General features: G+C 38.2%; 2 protein-coding genes across 3 annotated transcripts in view; one reads left to right on the top strand and one right to left on the bottom strand.

Moving 5' to 3' along the window:
• PLCZ1 (phospholipase C zeta 1) overlaps positions 1 to 3,070 on the top strand; it is a 56,181-nt gene extending 53,111 nt beyond the window's left edge. The window contains exon 13 of the mRNA XM_009488384.2: positions 2,988 to 3,070. Coding sequence (XP_009486659.1) covers positions 2,988 to 3,070 — 83 coding nt within the window. The remainder of the gene's footprint in view (positions 1 to 2,987) is intronic.
• A 2,912-nt stretch (positions 3,071 to 5,982) lies between these two features.
• Positions 5,983 to 22,822, bottom strand: part of PIK3C2G (phosphatidylinositol-4-phosphate 3-kinase catalytic subunit type 2 gamma) — a 205,328-nt gene continuing 188,488 nt past the window's right edge. For both annotated transcript variants that reach the window (XM_075721540.1, XM_075721547.1), the window contains 2 exons: positions 11,907 to 12,032; positions 5,983 to 6,135 (listed from right to left, as the gene is read on the bottom strand). In XM_075721540.1, coding sequence (XP_075577655.1) covers positions 5,983 to 6,135; positions 11,907 to 12,032 — 279 coding nt within the window. The remainder of the gene's footprint in view (positions 6,136 to 11,906; positions 12,033 to 22,822) is intronic.

The following is a 22,822-nucleotide window of genomic DNA, read 5'->3' as shown; positions in this document are numbered from 1 at the left end:
TTAAGTCATTGTAGTTAGTCTCTGAATGCAAATCCACAGTGTCAAAATCAAAAGAATATTAATGACAGTTAATTATTCCTACTACTATATTCCATTCTAGATAGAAACTGCTCATTATAATAGGTAACAGGAAGAGAGATTACGCAGATTACTGTAAAGGCAACAGTTGTGTGCACTTTCTACTCAGTTAGGCTCAAAACCCAATACGAGCCAAATCAAACCCACCCCACCCCTCCCCACATCCCACCCCAAACCTCAGGTAACCTCTCTGCAACTTTTCAGAGTGGAAAACAAAAAATATAAATTAAGCAAAATATTTATGGTATTTTTCTTGCTAGTGTTTCTTTTATTGTACTGCTATAGCTTCTAGAATCTTACATGATTAATAGGCTGTACATAAAAAGCAGACACAGAAGTCAGTAGGCCAAGGAGAAAGGCTTATGTAAAATGGCTGTTTACTATATTGAATTTGTAAAGCTATTTCTGACAAAAAAACAACCAACTTTTATTAGTGAATGAAGATGTGAAGGAAAAACATTGGAGCTGGCAATGGACACTGTGCCTTTTTTATTAAGCTTCACAGGATTTTTAATGGCTTTTTCTTTCCAGGTTCTGAAGTAATAAAGCTGTTTGTGAGTCTTAGTTGAGGTTGAGGAATTACACAAGAACAAAGACATTATGCTTAAAGCACACTTGCTTTTCCCCAACATAAATTTTTACACTGATCACCTTTTACTTTCCTTTTATTTATATATTTAAGGATAATGAAAAAAGCCCCAACCCTCCAACTCACAATGTCTGAGACAAATTTAAATAGCAGACACTAAAGCTTACATATGCTTGTAAAACCATCAATTTGGCTTTTTTTTTTTTTTTTGTATGATTTTTCAGTGTGTCTCTAATGTGCCTTTATGATTAATTTTGGTCACAAATGGGGATTAATATTTTGGAAAAGTAAGAGCATGCAGGCTCTACAGGAAAGATTTTAAGTGGAGTATTAAAAATGCTGGGAAATGAGTGTAGGTACAAAAACTATAAACAGTGCCAAACAAATTGCCCCAAGACCCACTCAACACAATGTAAAAAAATGTAAGATGCCATCAAGATGCCTAGAGGCATAAATAAAATGCTTCTAAGAGATGAACTGACAGATAATTTCAAAATTTATTGCAATGCTTAACACTGAGACCTCTGGATTCCAGGTCTGGAACCATGGTTTTGCTTTAGGTACCTAAGCTCCCTAAATGGTGAAAGGGGAAAATAATCTGTCTTACCGAGGGAGTCACAACAGCCTAGATTTCTTAGGAAAGAACTGTCTAAACCATGCTGAAGAGTGAGTTAGGATTTAAATCTTACTCTTCACAGCTCTGATTGCTTTAATCTGCACTTCAGGACTGCCCCTGCTTCCCGACGATTCATACTCTTGAGGTGTCCCCTGAGGGCAAGTTGCTTCCAAAAGCTGAACAGTGCTTACATCTTTTTTTTTTTTTTTTGACAGGCAGTGGGACAAAGTTGTGCCATTGCCCTGCATTTTCTCTTGAAAGGAATCAAATGTTTCTCATCACTGCCTTCCTTTCCCCAGCAGCAGCCTCCCAACTCAGCTGTAGATTACACTGGGGAAGAATGCTTGCTGCCCACCTGTAGCAATACTTGATTTTTCATGCAGTGATTAAGTAGGTATACTCAGAGGGGCTGAAGGTGAGAATAATTCTCTAGCTGGGTGGTTAAAGGCGAGAGGAGGGGGGTCCTGAGTTACAGTTCCTGTCCCAATGAGTCTGCCATGTAGAATACTAATACAGGACAGGAATTCTATTATTACTGCTATTCTAACTGGATCAATGAATAGTTAATTATTTCATACAAATTGGAACAATTTCAATAAAAAAAGAAATTTTACTTCTCTCAGGACACTTTGTAGAATATTCTTTAGGTAGGGGCTAGAACACAGTCTTCAGAAATGAGTCTTAGTCCTTGAAGTGTATCTTTGGATAGGAAATAAATCAAGTCTTCCACATACTGTGTGCATGCTCTAAAAGTTGATCTCAAATGCATATTGCCTGGACTCAGCTTTAATATCTGCTGCCCAGAAGCTGAATCTTAGATGCCAGGTGAACTTTCATGTCATATAAAAGAATCAAGAAAATCCAAACCCAAATAAACAAGGGCCCAAAGACTATACACACATCCAGACACACCTAAAGAAGGATTTTGAAAACTGCAGTTCTGAACGTAGATACTTATTCATAACAGATACTTAAGTGACTGCAGTTATATATACATGGATAGAATGCAGAACATTTTTTTAAATCAAAAGTGACAGTGTTTATTATTATGAAATAATAGACATTTACAGTCATATAAAGCAATACAGGTTTGGGGTTTTGGAGAGGGGATTGTTTTGTTTTTTGAGCAGGTAAGTTGATTTAAGTTTGAAGTTGAGAACTATAGCTTCTCCAAATGCTTCCAACAACCAGACGAACATGTAGTTTCTGAGGCATGCCTTATCTCTGATACTGAAAATCACTCATATGTAAAAGGAGATCCTTAACAGACTTAAGATGTCATGGCAGAAGACCTTACACTACACATTTTTCTGCCTCAGCTGGACAGTGCATTACTGCTGCAACATCATTCTTCTCTAAGGCACTATCACTGTTGATTCACAAGTTATTTAATTTGCCATCAGAACAATGCATGCAGCAAATAATATCTTTGGATGTTAAATGGGCTAAAAGTCTTCAGTTTGAAAAAACACCACATCCTGAAAGACACTGGAGTTTTTCACTCTGTGTCCAAAAAAGCCAGAATTGAAATACTGTATATGTAGAGGAAAAAAACAGTAGAAATGGGATCTGGGTTCTGCATTGTTTCAGTTTATTTTAAAGAGTTGTTTAGATAATCATAAATTTTGACTTATTTGCATAGTAGATCATCATAACCCTTGTGTTTGTGGTTAATACACTAATAAAGTGTCATTATATTTACAGGTTACCGTAACGTTCCCCTGTTGTCCAAAGATGGTGCCAATCTCGAACCTGCATCACTGTTTGTTCATGTCTGGTACTATTAATGATGCTCTGCAGTAGCAGCTGTTCTGGAGGATCACACCCTGCTCAATAAAGCAACATCACTAGGCTTGCAACAACTCAGTGGTCTGATTTCCAGAGTGGCACATTCTCAATGATTTTATTAAGTTAATGGGACTTCTTGTGTGAGCAAATGCTATCCTGAATAAGTAACAGCTACTGACGCTGGCCCTACCAATTATTTAGAACTAATTCATAAAGACTGAACTTTTTCAGACATTTTTAAAATTCAGTTAATAATTTCATTTGCAGCTAATTTCAAAATTATAATTACTGAGTGAGAATAATATTCTAATATTTATTATCTGAGACTGCAAAATTATGAGCATGTTACATTGATATTTTTATTTGTATTGAAAAAAATTTCTTACCATTTTATCTTTCCAAGGGAACAGGAAAAATTACAGATACAATGCACCCTTTGAATTTACAGTAACAGCAGCTTATGACTGGGATATACCTCTTTTAACGTCCACTGTAATTTTGCTACCTGGAAAAATAGTTTTGAGAAAAAACCCAGCTCTTAAAATGATAAAACCTCAGATGCTAATATCGGTACTTTTCTTAGCTTAGTCTTGAACCTCCTGCTGCTGAAGACAGACAAATAATTCACGGACTGATTTGTAAAGGGCTATGTTCCTCATAGCAGCAGGGAGCTCAGAGTACATCTTCCTGTGAACTCAGGAAATACGGAGCCCAATGCTCTGAGGTGGACTCGAAGAATTTTAGAAAAGGCAAGGGCGGATTGCATGATTTAAAATCTCTGAGGACAACTTCTTGCTTGACACAGTTATCAGTGTAGATCTTGCCCGTAAGACACAATTTTCCCATCTTACAAAACTGAAGTATTGTTGAGCTTCCACAGGACTATATCTACCCAGTTAATTGGAGATTTGTTACTCAAACATGGCTTTTTTTTTTTTTTTAAAAAAAGGATGTTATATTGAAATCTTTCTTTAATACCAAACACTATTGCTTATGTTTGCAGAGAGTTCTGATAACATTATATTTTAATGCTCTTTTTAGTTAATGCCATTTTAATGCTATTTTATTTAATGTTGCTCTAAGATGGAAAATCAGGGCATGCGGTAGACAATGATTAGAAAATGTCACAGGAAATAACACTATTAGAAAATTGCATTATAGTTATAATAAGGAAACGAAGACAGTAGACTAAGAAGAATCTGAAATCAATATTGAATTCTAAGGTCAGGTAATTTGATAACATTGTAAGCTGGCTTCAGTGTGTTTTCTGTGTTTGAGTGACAAGTCACTTGATTCTTTACCCAGGAGAGCCTATAATCTAAAATGTTAGACTTCCTGATCTTTGTAGTAATCATAACCGTATGCTAGCCAATATCCCTTTCATGTGGTAAATATTTTATAGCTTTTTTCAGCTCTGAAGAATACTAATAATATTAATATTCAAGCAGAATTCCCCCACCTCCCCTTACTGAGGAGAAGTTTAATTTCCCCAGGCAATCTGGTATATCTATTCTCAGATAAAAACTGACCAAGTGACATAGCCAATTGGTTTGATGCTGAGAAAAACTCCAGCTTATTTAGTTTCCTAAATAGCACTCCTAGTCCCACATCAGAAGTTTTATACAACATTACCTTCTGAAGACTGATCTGTGAGTGTCCTTTGGGAGAAAAAGGCAATTATCTTCAGCTTCTGGCATTATTATCCCTCTGTTGACCACTTTTCCACCTGGTAGGACGAATGTCAGACCTACTCAGTATACGGTAACTTAAAATTTTACAGCAGATCAGATCACAAATCAACATGTCTCCTGTGCCTTAAAAATGTGTGTCCTGGAAAGGTATATATACATGGTCAGCAACGTGTGTGTAAGAGGCTGGCAACAATGGACAGTTCATTATGGCTGCACATGCTAAATGTTTAAAGATGTGCTTAAGTGCTTCCTCAATTTAGGTAAAAATGCTTTGAAGAACAGAGCCCAAAATTAGCCTCAGTGAACTCAAAGGAACCACTCACATTCATTGTTTAATACGTATATATACATTTTATAGCCCCGAGGTCAATGCATGTATTGACTTGATTCCCTTATGCAGCATAAGAATGTAATGCGGTAGGACTGGTGAACAAAGATTCCTTATAGCATGATCTTAAATAAATGCCACACTGAAAGCTCACATTCAGTATGTTTTATTTCTTTGTGTATATTAGCTTTATCCTTTATTCTCACAAATGACCAGTCATATCTGCTTCTTGGATGTCAGCATAAAAGAAACAATCGCATATCTTACTGACAAATGAATATCCTGGATTGAATGTTACATTATATCAGAAGTTAAAAGCACACCAACATATACTGCACAAAATGTGTAAACCTCAAAGCTTTTTTAAATTCTTTTTTTTTTTTAAATGTATTGATTGTATAAAATTCAACATTAGATTTGCTAGACATCTGAAATGCATTGGCACCCAGGCAACCATCCCATGGTTCTCTGGTGAAATCATCATATGCAGTGGGGTCATAGATGCTGATAAATTACACCTTTATCAGCATTTTTTCAACACAGTCAGTGGAAATAATGGGCAAAGAATTAGGCCCCACACTTTGACGTGTACAGAATTTAGTATTTTTACAGTACTATTTAATACGAACAAAACAAATCTTTATTGCTGTCATAAGAATTTCCTGCATGCTGCTACAAGTTCTAGCATGAGATTTCATGAACTCACACTGACAGGAATCAGTTGCAGGAAGATGGTAGCAATTTTAAGACAATAGCCTTATGATTAGAAATGTTAAGGTATGTGATCAGCAGATGACTGCATATTCTCAAGGGCAACTGAGACAAAATGTGCCGTGGGAAATGGGATAAAGAAACATTAGTGGATAAATAATTGAATTATCTTAGACAACATTTAAATTACACTGTTTCCCAGTGGATACCACTTTTCTTCATTTAACTGGACACTGCTCAGTTGAATGTTAACAGCTCCCACAAATGTTCCTTTGCTTTTCACAACAAGCTTCAGTACATGGCCTTTGAGCTCTGTGACTTTGTCGTACACAACCTGAAATAATATGTAGTGAAACAGAAAAAAAGATAGGAATTTGTGAATCTATTTGACAGGCAAAAAACTTCAATACAGCATTCAAGATGATGACTACAACTTTGTAATAATTGCTTTAAACTGCCCTCCAGAATTATAAACTACTAAGCATGAGCCAAATTCACTCAAGTTAGTGAATTTACCTCAGAAATATATTTGACCTTATGTAGTTTATATAAAAGAGATTCTGACAGCTTAGGCTTGTGAAATCTGATTACCAAGCATTTGTAAATAAATTTGAAACCTATGTTGTGCAATGCTTGAGAAAAAAATAGGTATACATAATTTTCCTTTTGAAAATTGAAACTCTAACTTAAGCAGACTTTTGAACTCAAATGTGAAGCAATATCAGATACTCCATCAAGTTCCCCATGGAATGACAATATGGTTGATTTTCTGGAGGAGAGATTCAGATGGAGGGTACTCATCATGGACAGCAGCATGAAAACATAAGATAGGTAATTCTGTAAAAGTGCAGATTATTATAATTTTAAAATATGTTTCCATAGCAGATGCTCTGATAAATGGTACTGCTTTTCCGCAAAAATGAGAAAAAAACCAGGAAAACAGTTTTTATGGCAATTTTTTTTAACCTACATATATTGTATTTGTTACATGTTGCTTAGTAGTGCCTTAAAGCAACTTTATGTTGCATTGATATGTCTCTTAAAGGTGTACCATTTCAATGCACAGTACCTCAGAATTTTTTCTCAATACTGTACTTGTGATTAAATCTTATGCTACATACCAGAATTAAAAAAGATCAAGCCAAAGCAAACCCAAATTTTCTTCTAACCACGGCTTCCATAAAATTTCGTAACTGTTCTAGATCCAACAAACCCACATCATAAAAGAGATTATAATTTTCCTTTGAAAATTATCTGTATAAATTTTACTATTTCAACACAAATAACTTCATGCATGATTCTGGATGCTAACTGCATCCAAATGTGCCCATTATAAAAATACTTCCATTTTTTTTAATGGAACCACCAAATATTAAACATGACAGAAAGCTCAGCCCACTCAATAGAAGTTGTAGATGTGGAACATCTCTGAGACTGGACCCAATTTAGCAAGTGGAACTTCCTAAATTTGGATGTTTCTGCTACTCAAGAAGTGCTGTTAATGCATCTCAAATTAAATGAGACAGCTTGCTTAGCATCTCTTTAGAAAATTACTAAGGCCTGTAGTTTTTAAAATACCCTTGAAATTACCTTAATACTACGACAACATACTGAGGTTAATTATGAAATGTTAATGGTGTGTTTTCTGAATTTAAAAAAAAAAAACAATCTGGAGTGATAGGCTAACAAGAATGAGCTGCATTCAGAACAGATTCCTATGTTTCAGTCTCTGCATTAATCAAAAACCGCTGAGTGAACTGCACGTGGGTTGATAAAATGTGAACGGATGTGCTCAGCTAGTTTCAGGCCTGAAAGGTAAGCTTTGTTAAGAGAAGTACATTTAATCTAAAATTTGTGTGGCTGGAAATGTTTTTGCCATTTTAGTTGCAATGGAAAATGCTTTAAATTTTAATCTCTCTGTGCAGTTTAAAAAGCAAACGCAGTGACATGCTGTCACTTCAGGAGAATGGGAAAGCGAAAATGCCTGAAAGGAGTTTGCCATGCAACCTGCTTGGATTTACTGCGCAATCTGAATGCAGTCTATACATACGGCTCTGCTGAGGAAAAGAAAAGTCAGCCTGAGCCCCCTCTAGCTTGGATCTCTGTGGGCTGGACTGCCGAGTCCTCTCCGTACCTCCAGTTATAAGCAGCAGAAATAGCCGTGGGAGAGGTCATTCAGACAGGGATAAAGTCTATAAAGGCTCAGCCCCAGCAATGCTCCTCACGCTGAGTGGCAACAGAAAGGTGGTTCTGAAGTTCGCGGGTGGACGGACCCAGGAGGCACAAAACTGCTGGTTCGCCCAGACACCCTAGCTGTCCTCGGGCTGCCCCTGTGGGGCCACAGAGTGATTTTGTCTGCGCTGCAAGCTGCAGGGGTGTCGCAGGGAGCACCAAGGCACGACACCAGGCTGCTCCGGCAGCAAGCACCAACAGACAGGAGACCAAGCCCTCTGGTGCAAGGGGACAGTGGGTGCTGCGGGGACAAATGGCCACTGCCACAGGTCGTGGCGGAAAGAAAAACTGCCCCCCTCCCCCCCTCTTTTTAACTGGCTTTTACTAGAAAGGTCTTAGCAGGGAGCAACATTTCCTTTTCCATTTAGAAACCTTGGGAAATCGTAGCTTGGAACAGCTGGCATGAAAGTTGCGCCTGGCGCTTTTCGGTTTTGATGTTTACTGTGCCTATTTCACCAAGTATGTACGTGAATTAAAAATTCCAGCTTCTCTGTCACTCAGTGGCATCTCCCCACCAAAATCAAAGTGAAATGATGAAGAAAATCCAAAAAGCAAGGACAGGTACAGTAAGCGATAATATAATTTAGAATAAACCTATGATTTGATTACTGAAGTGATACTAATGTTACCGTAGAAAGGTGCCTTGTTTCTTCACCAATATATTTAGGATATCATTTTCAGCTGTTGCTTTAAATCACCAAAAAGTGTACTTGTAAGCTGTAAGAGCTAAGAAATCTTCAGTACAGTGGATCACAACAGGCGTGAACTGGGGTAATGAACGACTTTCAATCTTTGGACAAAAAGAGGCTCTGAGCAATGACAGACCTTATAGCGCAGGGTGGCTGCTTTTCAAATGATCCCAATAAACCGTGTCTAAAATGGTATTGCAAATTCAGCTGGAGCAAGGTATATATCATCAGGATGTAGGGACAGAAGAAAGGTCTGGAGATAGCTGAATTAGTATGTGGATAAAACAAATGCCACCTGCCAGAATTTCATAATCAGAACAGTTAAATCCTGAAATGATTGTGTAGCAAGAATATTTGCCTCCCATTTATACAGCCAGATTAAATGGAGGTGAGTTATACATGGCCATGCAGCAAATCAGTGGGACAGTTAGGGCTGGAATTCAAGTATTCCTGGCTCCAAAAAGAGAAGCGCTGTTGACCTACAGGAGTCTAATGACATTTTAATCGCAAATGCGGGACAGTTGCTTCTCCTTAGGTAGCCATGGCACCGTTCCTAGATTTGCTCTTGATTGTCCAAATTAGCTTTGACGCACGGTGCTGGAGGGAGCGGCTGTGGCTCCTGGTGCAGCCCCCGCCTCCCGCCGGCATCAGGCTCGCTTGCGCTGTTCTGGCTGCTGCAGGCCGGCGTCCCCTCTGCTCTGAGGGCAACTGCGATAACACTTAACGGACGGATACGGCCCAGGTATATTTGCTCACGTTTGGCTGCACCCCAAGGGCGGGGCGGAGAGAGTTGCCTCTCGTTCTGGCTTCCTTATGGCAACGCACATTCTTCTTCGCCTCGGAGGTTTGCTCGTTTTGTGGGTGCGCATACATGCAGGCGCTCCAGAGACAAACTGAGGACCACCGAGACCTTGAAGCACGTCTCAGGGCAATTGCTACACCTATGAGCAAGACCCCACTGCAGTTGGTTCTGGTCATTGCAACTTTTCTTGGCAAGATTCTAAACCTAAATCATACAGATTTATTTAAATTTTTTTTTTACTTTCTTAGTTTTCACTAAACTACTCCACAACCTCCCAAGCAAGTCTTATTTATTCCTAACAGTGGTCTATAAGCAGGCATGTTATTCTTTTTCCCTTTACACTGCATTCCATTTTTCTGTGTTCTTTCTTCTCTTCTTCTCAACCATCATTTTTAATGCAATGTCATACCAGCGTGAATGCAACAAACTCCAAAATCCAAATAAAGGAAGAAGAAAAAAAAAGGAGTGCTTGTTAAAAGCAACTCCAAAACATTTGGCATGGTTCATTCTATTATCAGCCCTCCTGGACTTTCACATCTTTACTCTCACACGCATGAGTAAAAATCAGAAATAAAATGTACTTTTGCAAGGCTGATAATTTGCTGTAGGCAGTCATAAGCAATAAAAGTATAAAACTAAACCCAAAAATACCCAAGAGAAGCACATTTCAGAATTTTCTCAGTCTCGAACAGAGAGAGAAATTAATATACAGCTTCCTTCCAGCCATTTGGCTTTAATAAAAACTTATGAACTCATAAAAAAGGCTAGTACATTTCTGTACACAGCGGTTTGGACAGTAACTAACTTAAAAGACAGCTGACATATTTTTAGTAGTTTTTCTTCCCTGGGGCAGCTTCTGCCTCAGTCTACCAGACTAGGATAGAAAATGCATACAGAATGATATCACATATGGAAGAACAGAGCTGCTAACAGCACAAGCATTGGGTTTGAAATGTCCAGGTTCAACAGAACCATATGTCCCCACTGTGATTAGCAGTTCCTGGTGAAAAAGACCAAGCATCTGTGTAGAAGGCTGTAAGTTTTGAGTAAAGGATATTAAAGTTTTAATGGAATTTCTCTTAACAGCATTGGAGTGCTCCTTAACCACAATTAAATCTCCTCCCAGTGACTACTGTCTGACTGCAGACAGGATTTTGGATTTTCTTGCATTCAACTTGATCTAATAATGATTAGAAAGACAATTGTCTTCCAGCATTGCTGGCTGGTTCTTGTCCGTAGTCCATTTTGGATATTTTACAATGAATGTTATTATATAATCGTATTATATTATTTCTTTGCTTTAAGTATCCTTCAAATGTAAAGGAGTTTCTTTAGACAGGTCAATTAGACTCATTCCACTGTCTCTTTGACAGCAAAAAAAGGAAAGAACATAACAAAAAAATAAAGCCTAGTTCCCTGTTATTCCACTGCAGAACTGTAGGGAGGGAAATTTGTCTCAGTTGTTAGCAGCAATACTACTCGAGAAGCCTACTTACAGAAGTGCTGGAAGTCATCAGTGTAAGTAGGTAACTTTTGTAATCAAATAGATGTGGGAAAAGAGAAAGAAAAATATCAAAACTCCAGGACCGGGAAACCAGGAGATAAGGACTCTTAGTCTCGGATGACTAACTTAGACTTCATCGTATCTTATCTATGAAACAGGGTGGAGTGGTAATATTTTCCATGCCTTCTACTTTAAAGCCTGCTCAAAGTGCATTTGTAAATTGCTTTGAGATCTCTAGGAGATTTGTTATATGTAATAATTATAATCTCCAATCCCACCTACTGTTTGAATCTCATCTGCCCTTACAAAAGAATATAGTTTATGCCACTTCCCATTCTGTGGTAAATGTTTCTCCACACAAATGCTTCTCTTCACCCCAGAGGTGCAAGCACTCCAGTGGTATGTGTGTGAAATAATTATATATGGTTGTGAACTGCTAGCATTTTGACATAAAAAGAACTGGGCTATTTATCATTGTGTTACCATTTAGGACAGTGACAACCAATTTGGTTGTCTGCTTTCAAATGTGAATTTGAGTAACAGCATCCACTCAATTGTACATGTTACTGTACAAATCTGCACTCAAAGCAGCCTAGGATTTGGTGCAATGATGCTTGGTCTCATTTGGGTAACATGTAACTGTGGTTATGGTGTAAGATAGGGCAGTGTGAATAATAAGAGAGACATAAAGAGACTGTTTCACTTCCGAGAAAGATGCAAAGCCGAAGATTGTCCCCATTTGTTGTTCAACTTATAATAAGGTCCTTCTTTTTGATCGTACTTGTGGTAACTAAATGCTATATTGTCATTTTATTTCAAGAGTAGACGAAGAAAATCAAACAAGTAAGAAATGGTGGAAAAAAGTGAATGGTACTCACAATTTCATTGTAAGTAGGGTCAGAGCTTTTTGGAGCTGTTCTTGTTTTCCTTCGACTGACCTCATAAGGATCTGGCAGAAGATAAAATTCAGCGTGTGCACTTGGCACAGAGCCATCTGGGAGGTGCTGAAAAACAAAATGGTCATAAATATGAATGCCCATGTTCTAGCAACAAAAACAAGTAAAAGGTACCAAATGAAATCTGGACTTTAAGCAGACACAGAAACATGTCACATTCTCAGTACTCTCTTGGCTGAATTGGAGTGCTAGTGCAGTAAACAACAGGAATTCTTAGAATCCAGCTTAATATTGAATCAGGAAAATAGAAATGAAATAATATACGAACAAGGTAAAATTGTTTATCTTTAATATTTCACGTTCTGATGGAAAAATCCTTAAGCCTCAATCTACTTTAACTCAGTTTAATCTGATACAAAGTCTAGCCCTTCCATTTTCCAGAGCAATGCATAGAAACTGGATTCTAGCCAGCAAGCTCCTATTGATTTTAACCCCTGTGTAGCAGTGCTGATGTTGGGGAGAACTGATTGTTTCTAAGGGTGTTTCATAAAGCATATTACTATAGAAGAGCCAGGACCATTTCCTGCAGCAATATGGGCAGAACAGGATTCATACAATAACAGTCTTTCCGATCTCTCCCATCACACAGCTGCAAACCCTCTTTAATTTTCCAGTTCAGATTACTTAACGATATTCCAGATATTCCATCTGATGGTAGCTACTCGAGATCAGAGCCAATCTATTAACCAGGCTCAGTCATAAGCTAATGCTGGTGGGTGGAGTTTTTTGATTACCTCTGAACAGCTGTAAGGTTATTCCTAAAGCAACATTACAGTTACTCAGAAAACACATTGGTAGTATGAGAGGCTTTGAAAGAACGCACAAGAAACATAATCATGAAAAACTATGGAACAGGTATCTTGCCAGCATATGTCACTTAGTGCTTAGCTTATAGTTAAGCAGAAAACTTTGCGCTGGTAACACAGTATACAATCAGAAAGCACAAAACAGGGTGTATCAAAATATCAGTTATTTTAACCACATTATGAGCATTTTAGGCAGCAAGTTTACTTGACAGCTCATAGGCAATCCAGTGACAGGATGCAAATGAAAATGCAGGCAAAAAGATGATCTTAAAATGTTTGGAACCGATGAACCCAGAGCATTAGACAGGCAGTTGCATTTATATTTCCTGTTGTAATTTTACCTAGCTCAGAATAAAGTCATTTCTCAGATTCTGATTATTCACAGTATGTGTCTAGAAATAGGGGGCTTTGTACAGGCATTATCAACAACATATCCTTGTGATAAGAGAAACTGCTGGTGTCCTAGCAATAAATAACTTCTCTATTGGGAAGAAAAACAGTGCTTGTGTGTGTGAGCAACCAGTTCTCTCACAACAAATCTCTGGTTTTTGTTATCTGAAATGATCCTTCAAGGCAAATGATGTCATCAACTGCAAAGCTTACTATTGCTATCATTAACACTATACAGCATCAAAGGATGCACTACTCAAATCATTACATATTGTCAGCACTATGTGAACAATTAACGTTACTATTGCTAAGCTCTCCAGAGCACATCTGATTTAGAATATACCTAGGATTTAGGTAGATGGGATTCAACAGCCAAAATAAGAATGCCATTAAATAGCAGTGAAACTAACAGGTATTTTTCTAGGAGATTGTATTATATCATTAGCACAGGATTTATAATTCGCACTGTCCATTTGAAAGCCCTTCTCTGTTGATCTAGGACTATACTAAAACTCCAATCAAGGATTACTATTATTACAGTAAAATTAACAGTCTCTTAGAAATCAGGAAGGAGAAAGAAATGTAGCCTTAAATACCAGTCCAAGCAACCAGGATCCTAACTGTAATCAAGTTCTTCCCTTCTCAATGAACAGATAAGCATCACTGTAACTTGACGGTCAACAGATTTTAGTTGTTTCAGACAAAAAAAGGGAATATGGTTAAAAACAAAAAGAAAGGGGTGTCATTCCTGAAGAAGACCTTATCAGCTCAACTGCTGAGGCCCAGCACAACAATCTTCACTCTCAAGCATGGAAATACAGTACAGGGAGAGTCCTGTAAAATGTCAGGCTTTACAAATCATCCCGGCCGTGTATTGCCTAACTAGAGACCATGTCAGAGCTAATTTTAAAAGTTGAGGTCAGCAGCAGCGGCAAAGGGCACCGGGCTGAGGAGCCCAGATGGTAGGTAATGGGCTACAAAGGTAACAGAGAGGATGGCTGCATCCGCGCGCTTCTGCTCCCCTTTGAGCTGCCAAGACAGGACAGGGTGTCAAGTGCTGTGCCCCACTGCACAAACGACAGCGTCGTTTGCATTTGAAACAGGCTCAGTCTGACACTCACCTGCCAGGGAAAGAATCCAAGCTGATTGCCATGTGATTGTTTAACAGGACTGGGGTACCCAGAAGCGCATGCCATGAATCGACAAAAAGTCAGATAAAACCGTCACTATGCCTTTGAGTCGCTCCTCGTACCCTGGTAGCAACGCTGACACATTATCTAGTCTTCAGCCAACTAACCTTCCTCCATCAGCCGACTCCTCCCAAAATGTAAGGAAGGCACTTTGCAGTAGTGCCGTGGCCATATGAAACACAGACAGAAAACTACTTCCTCGGTATCCATTTGAACGTAGCTAAATACATGTTGAAAGAGGTGAGTAGGAGGAGAAGGTCAAGAGAGAAAATCAGAAAAGAGAACATTTTAGTGATTCAGAGAAGAAAACTCAGGGCACAGCAGTTGCTCTGGGATCTTTCAGAACTAAAACAAAGCCACTTTTCATGAATAGTAGCAATCAGCAGCCAGACTGTTAGAGGTAATTTAAACTGCAGCCACCTGAATTCCAACTAGAGATCCTAGTTCTGGTTGTTGGGTTTTTTTCCCCCTGCTTTACAGATACCATTTTCCCACTTCATCTTCCCTTGCTGAGGAAAGGCAAACAGGCCACTCCAAATCCCACAACTGTCCTAATCTTCCATCTGCAGTGTCACTGTTACGCCATCAAGGCATCAAAAAGCTTCAGCTGAGCACTCTTCAAAAGCCAGATCACACCTTCCACTTCTCAACTGCCCTCCCCTGCCTCCCGATACGACACAAAAAAAATCTAACGAGGGGCTCTACCTGTTAAAAAGGCTCTGTCCCGCTGCATCCTCATCATTCAAAACTACTGAGGAAGAGCAGGCATAAAGCAGCCATGGGCTTACAGGAGCAGAGTTGGGGGAGGTCGTATGACGAGTTTGTGCGGGCTTCCCTTTTGACTGGCACAAGAGCTGAATCTTGTCTTGTGCGGAGCCTGCTTCACCGAAGGATTTCTTGAGACAAGACTCGCAATAGCCATGGAAGGACCTGTATTTTGCTAGACCCCTCCCTACCAGGGACAAGGAGGGATCTTGGCAGTTTGACAACCCTAGTGCGAAAACAAGAGCGGGATTAACATGGCAGAAATATCTTTTCACATCTAAAGTAGGTGAGATTTGAAGTAAACTGTTTTACTAAGACAAGTGACACGGCAGGCAAAAATCCCAAGCTTTTGGGCATACTAGTCCTTTCTCAGGCTTTCATGTGTGAGTTAGGCATTTTTTTGAATAAAAGAGAATGGAGAAAACATGAGGCTTTTTATTCTTTCTGTACGTAGTCCAGGCCAGAAGGAAAATCAAAGGGTACCTTGGGAATGCCATTTTGCACTTTAACTACTCTCCAAAACCCTTATAGCTTGAATGTACTTGTGATCAAGCAAACATAAAAACCCAAAGTTTTAGACTGAATTCTATTTATGTTTAATTCCGTAGTCATTTCATTAACCTCAAAATAAAGGAAGTTTACTTCCTTTAAAAGAAATTACTCCCAATTTAAATTACCGTCTTAAATCTTTGATTGTGTATGCTTGTAAATAAATTTAAGCTATAAAAATCTCTAAGGCTGGAAAGGTATAAAACAAAGTTCCCAAAAGAAATGACATAGCTCTTCTTGCTATGCCTGTGGACAAAAAATCTCCAGTGATTTTGATTTGTCAATAAAAAAATTTTAGTTGAATTTAGAAGCTGACTCCCTGTGCTTGCTTCAAATACAAACAAGCCAGGACTGAACAATTTTCTCAGAGAATGACCTGCCTACTTGACCTTGGTAATGACTGATGTTTTTAAGGAACTCAGTTACAATTGCCTGTATATATGTTTATAAAAGCAGTTTATTTTTTAAATGTTATTTTCTTCTAAAGTCAGGCAGAAAGTGATGAAAATATTTAAGAATGAGGGGGGGTGAGGGAGAGGAAACAATACTCTGGATTTACTTCTGTCCACATCTGTAATTCAGTACTGAAAAACCAATACAGACATGTATCTGTTATGGCTGTGTTCCATTTTTCACTCCAATTTTATTTTCCAAAACCAAAAAAGTATTGATATTTGCTTACAGAAAACCACGCAGATGGGTTATGTCCTGTGTAATTTCATTTTAAATATACTAGCTGTAGCTGGGAAATAATGGATGAAATTCAATTAATTTTTCCACAAAAATTACATTATCCTAATGACTTTTCTCCCTTGATCATTACTAACCATCCACAACTCTCCTTAAGGATGGATTCTTTGTTAGCATTACAAAAGGCCTAACTACTTCAAAATTTGTCATGTATTAAACTGCAATTTAGCAGCCAGTATGAATATTGGGCCTTACTCATATGAATTTTAAGGAAAGTTTTATGATTTTTAAAAAATGCACTTCAGGGATAATTTATTGCAAAGTTTTTTAAAACTCACCTCTTCCTCAGTGACATCGATTTTTCTTTTTAGGTGACTATTGCCTCAAATTTAAATCATGCTATCAGTTTCTCTTAGTGTTAGACATGCAGGCATTTTTCTACCTTTTGTCCTAGAGTGAAACAGATCGATGGCTCCTGAACATTTGATAGTTCCAGCTGCTGTTCTCTTTTTCCCATTTTTCATTTTCAACCATCTTGACAAAAAAAAAAAATGATCAAAGGTAACTTGCATTAACTAATACCACCTTTCCTCCTCTATAAATAACTTCCTTTCTTCCCCCAAAATTAATTTCCTGGACATTTTCAAATCTCAGTTGCTTCCTTCCCCTTCTTCAATGAAAAAAGAAATCCAGGCTTTAGAAAGGTTCCCATTTCAGCTACTGCCTTCAAATTAAAAAAAAAAAAAATTAATCACTTTGTCCAGTAACCCTCTTGGTTTTCCCATCCTTTACCTTCATCTTGTGTTTTTCTCTTACATGCACTGTGTGAAATTTATCTTCTACATAGGGAAGAAAGGACTACAAAATAATCCTTAATGTTTAATATTGAGATATCCTTACATCTTTAAAAATCATATCACTATAACAAATGGTTAGAAAAAACCTTCACAGCTACAAAGCAAAATGTTTATATATGAAGTGAAGACATGAGGAAGATTTTATGATTATCCAGTAAAGGAGGATTAGAAAAAATTCCACAGAAGAAATCAGCCTTGCACCCCAGTAACCTGTATAAATTACTAGCTGCCTCTTGACTAAATTAAAACTAGTAAGAAATGTGGAAAAGCCATCGCTGCTGCTACATTGTCTTTCACTTTCTCTGAGTCCCTGTGTAACTTAGCAGAGAAAGGCTAAACCCTGTCTTTGTAAGCTGCAGCTTAATTAATAAATACAGCCTCTGCCTTAGAAAAAGATAACGTCCTCTGGGCCAATTCTAAATTCAAAGAGCTGAGAAAATAATCAGCACTAAGACAATGATATTACAAAGCAAGAGGTTCCTTCAGAAACATTAATAACATACATAAACCTTCAGGACAAACGTGATTGCTGTGTGAACGGGCCATTGTGTTGTTACTTCATAAATCCTAACGTGGGATTGAAGACCCTTCTTTGTTTTTCCTTTGAGCTCTGCATATCCCAAAGCATATCAAAGAACACCTCTATTCTACTCTGCTACTAAGCTTTTAGTTTTCCTGCCACAAAATATTTTCAAATTACTTCAAAGAACATTCAAAATAAAATCACATTTGCAGTAATTAAATAATAATTACAAAAGAAGATAATCCACTATATCGCTATGGTGCACCCTGCACTGTCTGCTATTGGCAAGAGAAAACAGAAGAGCAACTGGCCAAAAGTGATTGCACAAATAACGAATTTTTTCCCAAACAACTGCTTTATTTACCTAAAATTTGAAAACATTTAACTACTTCCCTGCAAGATAAGTTTTATTTTATTATACTTTCTGATCCCAATTTTTCCCCCTCTTCTCTGTGAGCAACTTCATTCCTGTTCCTAACTTCTTTCCTATCTCACACATGCATGTTTATGTACATAAACAGAGAAGACACACTGTGACAGAGGTCACTGGCACGGAAGTCACTGACAAAGCAAAAAAAAAAGAAATTAAGTTCATCTCAATTTAATACAGGGAAACAAACAGATGTGTTGCTTCAGAACAACATATATTTTGTTTCAGGTAAGTTCTGTGAAGCATTTTTTGAGCAGGCATTTTCTACCTTTCAGAAATCTAGTAGCGTCAGTGGTGTCAATGAAGCAAGCCTCCAGATGGCTTTGTCATTTGCTATGATAAAAATGCAGAGGTGCTCTGTGTTATTGATTTGAAACTCCAAATATAGCTTACGCACTTTGTGCAGTCCAATACTTTCAACATCTTCATCAACCTGCCTGTTCTCATCAGCCTGCCTGTTCTGCATGTAGCTTGTCAGTGCACCAAATGGGCGAACAGTGGGTGCTGTTAATTCACGAAAAATCAGTGCTTTTGTCACTGTAGTTTATTCCAGCCCTTTCTCTCCAAATGAAATACGGCACAAAAAGTGCAGGTCTACTGGTTCGGCTTTGTTTGTAGTAGAGTAGCAAGGACTTGTGCAGTCTAGCTGTTAATAAAAGATGGGACGCAGCATTCCTAACAGGGAGAACTATACTGGCAAAATTAGGGTCTAGAGCTGTCCCGAGTCACAAAATCTCTAAAGAGTGAGCCAGCCAACACGCTCCAAGGTCTCCTGGCTGTCAAATGGGGAAAACTAACCCTCAGTCACTGAGATGGAAGGGAAACTTCACAGCTAATGCACTGCAACAAACACACCAGTTCTGGGCAAAAATGTCAAGGTGTTGACCTATCCTGGTGCATATGTGAGGTAGGTATGTAAGTTCCCGGTAAAGTCTAAGCAGATCTCTGTAATGCTGTCAAGGAGGGAGGCTAGAAAGAGATTCAACTCATCATATTGTGGCCATCTCCTGTCTTGGCTTCGTTAAATTGCCCACACATTGGTGTTTGGCACCATTCGAGACACATAAGGTGATTAAGGTATCTCCATAAACCCTCAGACATGACACAAGCCTTATATGAGGCCCTCCTCTTCTGCAGTGGTAGCTGGAGGCCAGATGGGACAAGTTAGGTCATCTCCTATACGTTTAGAAAAATGATTTGGGACTTAAGTCTCCACTGATCAAAATGGGAGCTTAGGCATCTAGACTACGATCCAGTTTCTAAAACAGTGCTGCCTCATGTCACCTCAGATGATAAAAGTTGTGTAAGAAGTTGGAAACAGGACAGGCTTTATGGGAAACTGGCACCCTTCTGGAGTGATCATTGGAGGTCAAGGCAGATACTTCACAGTACTGAAAGGGCCATGACCAGGCAACTGAGTTCCATCACATCATACATGTGTGCATCTTAGTTTCAAACGGAATCCCGCTCCAATTAGACCAAGGCACACAGACAGTGGGATTTTTTTAAATGAACAAGTATTATTTCTTAAATATTTAACAAAAACAGTTCTTTTCTTGTAAGGAGAAAGACAGTTCTGGGAAACAGGCTGGATCCCAACAGATTCAGGGCTTCAGAACTATGTAAAATGCTTCTGATCTGCTTCAGTCATTTGAAAGAGAAGCCCATCTAACTTTGCTTATAATGAAGTAAATAAAAGGAAAGATAGCCTGTGATACCCAGAAGGTCACAAGGGTTGCCCTTCCAAGCCTTTATTTCCATAGAGCTCTGAATCAGAATTGAACACATTCAGAAAGATGAAGAATGGAACTCAGACATAGCTCTGATGCCCTGTTTGAAAAGAGTAATTTATTGTCTTGATGATCCAGAAAGAGTTGTATATTAGGACAGACACAATCCCAAATGAAATGGGGAAGAGTCTGTACAACTACGTGACTATAACTGTCAGGTAAAAGAGGCTCATGCCTTTTACTGACCATCGGCAGTAGCGGACAAGGAGGGCTAGAATTTAGCTCCAGCAAATAATGATACAGCTTTGTGTGTGTTTACTGTTTCTGAATTAACAAAAAAGAAAAAGATGTCCTAGAATGGCTTGTGTCTCTCAGTCTAGCTCCTGAGCTCTGACACCCCTCTAATACTTCACCACTGCTCAGGACTAAATTACTGAGTGCTCCATGTGGGTATAAAAAAGTTAGCAAGGCTGAAAAAATAACAAAAGAAGGCGACTGTATAACCAGCACACTGAATGTATTAAATGTACAACTCCCAGTAAAAGATATGAGCAAGACTCACATAGAAGTTTTTTTCTAAAAGAGGAAGTGACAAGATATATTCTAGATTCCTGAACCACATGCTGTATCTTTAAGTCATTTAAACTCTGCTTTTTTGCATAGATGAAAAAAACCAAGGTTCAGTCATGCTTTAAAATTATATTATTCTATGGATAAGCAACGCTGGTGCAGGGCATAGAATGCAGAGAGCAGATTTCATGAAGAAATCTCTGAAGCTTTTATTCCAGAATTACGACCAAGCCTGTAAAGAAGATAAATTCCATTGCTTTCAACCCTATATTATTGTTGTGCTTGGAGCATTTAATTTTCAGATGAATATTTAGTTGCAGAGTCTATGATGCTGGCTGAGATAAGACTGATCTACTTTGGACCCTTAGAAACATGCATCCTGGAATTTCTTCTCTCTCTAATAAAGCACAGGGGAGAACAAATACTTAAGACAACATCCCCATTTTGGTTTTCTCTTGAAATCACTCAGGATTAACACCATTTCTGACTGTTTTAAGGCATGAAAGAAAATTAGTCTTTGAGAAAAGAAACACAAGAAAAGGCTGTTGTTCTATTTCTATCTTTTTGACACATACAAGTACTTAGTGATAGGATGGGAGGAAATGGGCTCAAGCTGCGCCAGGGGAGATCTAGATTGGATATTAGGAAAAATTTCTTCACGGAAAGAGTGTTCAAGCATTGGAACAGGCTGCCCAGAGAGGTGGTGGAGTCACCATCCCTGGAAGTGTTCAAAAAATGGGTAGGCATGGCACTCTGGGACATGGTTTAGTGGGCATGGTGGTGGTGGGTTGATGATTGGACTGATGATCTTAGAGATCCTTTCCAATCTTAATGATTCCTAGTTTTTACTTTCATTATAAATAATCCTGCCACCAAGCCAGGAAACATGAAATTGCTACTCTGCCCTTAATTGGTTTAGTGGTGGACTTGGTAATATTAGCTCAAGGTTGGACTGGATGATCTTAAAGGCCTTTTCCAACCTAAACAATTCTATGATTCTATGATATTCTTTTCTCTCCTTGCCTAGGCACAGATAGTAAGCGAATATAAAAATGCATGAAGAAATAGTGACACTGTTAATCTGTGTCTTCACCCTGCACTATTTTCCTCCTCAATTTCTTAATTAGTTAAAACATTCTGTATATTCCTGATCCACACTATTTTTAATTTCTCAAACTGTACAGAGCTCCCTCCACTTTTCTTTAGATTGCTCTACAGCTTGCCATTTCCCTTTGTAAGAAAGCATTTCATATGATGCATGCAATTTCTGCTCCTTAATTACCTCTCATTACTTCTACTTACACTCTTGCTCAATGTCCTAAATAATTCCTTTTGAACCTTGCTGTCTTCACCCTTAAATATTTGCACAATTCACTTGTGTCCTTGTTAGTCTGTTCTTAACTAAGTTAAGTTTTAGTAAAAATAAATCTCTCCTGAAGAATCAATCACTCCCAAGTAACCCTACTCAGAACTGTTCTTTGAACTTGTATTCTCATTTTAAAAAAATGTCCTGAGAGAAATATTTTACTATCAAAGCTTTATAAAGATGAACTACTTTGGTTCTGCACCATGACACCAGGATCTGGCCTTTCTCATTGGCATCTCTCATAGCAACATCATGTCTCACCATTTGCTTGTTTTATCTTCATGTTACTGTGGGATATAGATCTATACCTCCCTGAGGAAATACTTTTCATTTGTCCAAGCTGGTTGTAGGGTTCTGAAAATTACTTTTATTCTCTTGATCTTGCTCTGTCTCCACTATTATTTTTAATGTTTTCTTCATTTGCAACCAGTGACAAATTTAATTTATGTTCACCTTCATCTCCCAGATCACTCATCTTATTAAACAGAGCTCACTGTTTGTTGTTGGTTTTTTTTTTCTTATTCAGCACATATCAGCTATGTAGGGAATTAGTTATTTAAAAATTAGCAGTTAGAATTTAGAGCTGAGGCAGTACAGCAACTGTGACAGATTAAAAGGTTTAACAAGAAATAGTAACACAACTTTCTGTACAACATAGTTGTCAAACACCTTTCATAACAAATATGTTGGAATCCAACAGTAATCCCTGTGCCGCAAGAACAGACCTCATCTCTTCCCAGTTTAAAACACTGCTGAGAAGTAGCACCCTTTGTTTATAGGTGTGCAGCTAATTTTCAGTCCAAAAAGAGAACATAGTCTACATAAGCTAATTTGCATTAATTTTTAAAGTAAAAGCGTTTTCTGTGAACATAAAATTAAACCCAATTCTTTATAAGCTAGAGTTAGTACAAGAGCTTTCTTTTCATGGCTTTTTACCCTGTTTTTCTGTGCCAGCCGAGGGAGAACTCCACT

The sequence above is a fragment of the Pelecanus crispus genome, chromosome 1, assembly GCF_030463565.1.
Source record: "Pelecanus crispus isolate bPelCri1 chromosome 1, bPelCri1.pri, whole genome shotgun sequence".
Classification (NCBI taxonomy): domain Eukaryota; kingdom Metazoa; phylum Chordata; class Aves; order Pelecaniformes; family Pelecanidae; genus Pelecanus; species Pelecanus crispus.
The sequence above is the reverse complement of the archived record's forward strand: the minus strand, read 5'-3'. Positions and strand labels throughout refer to the sequence as shown.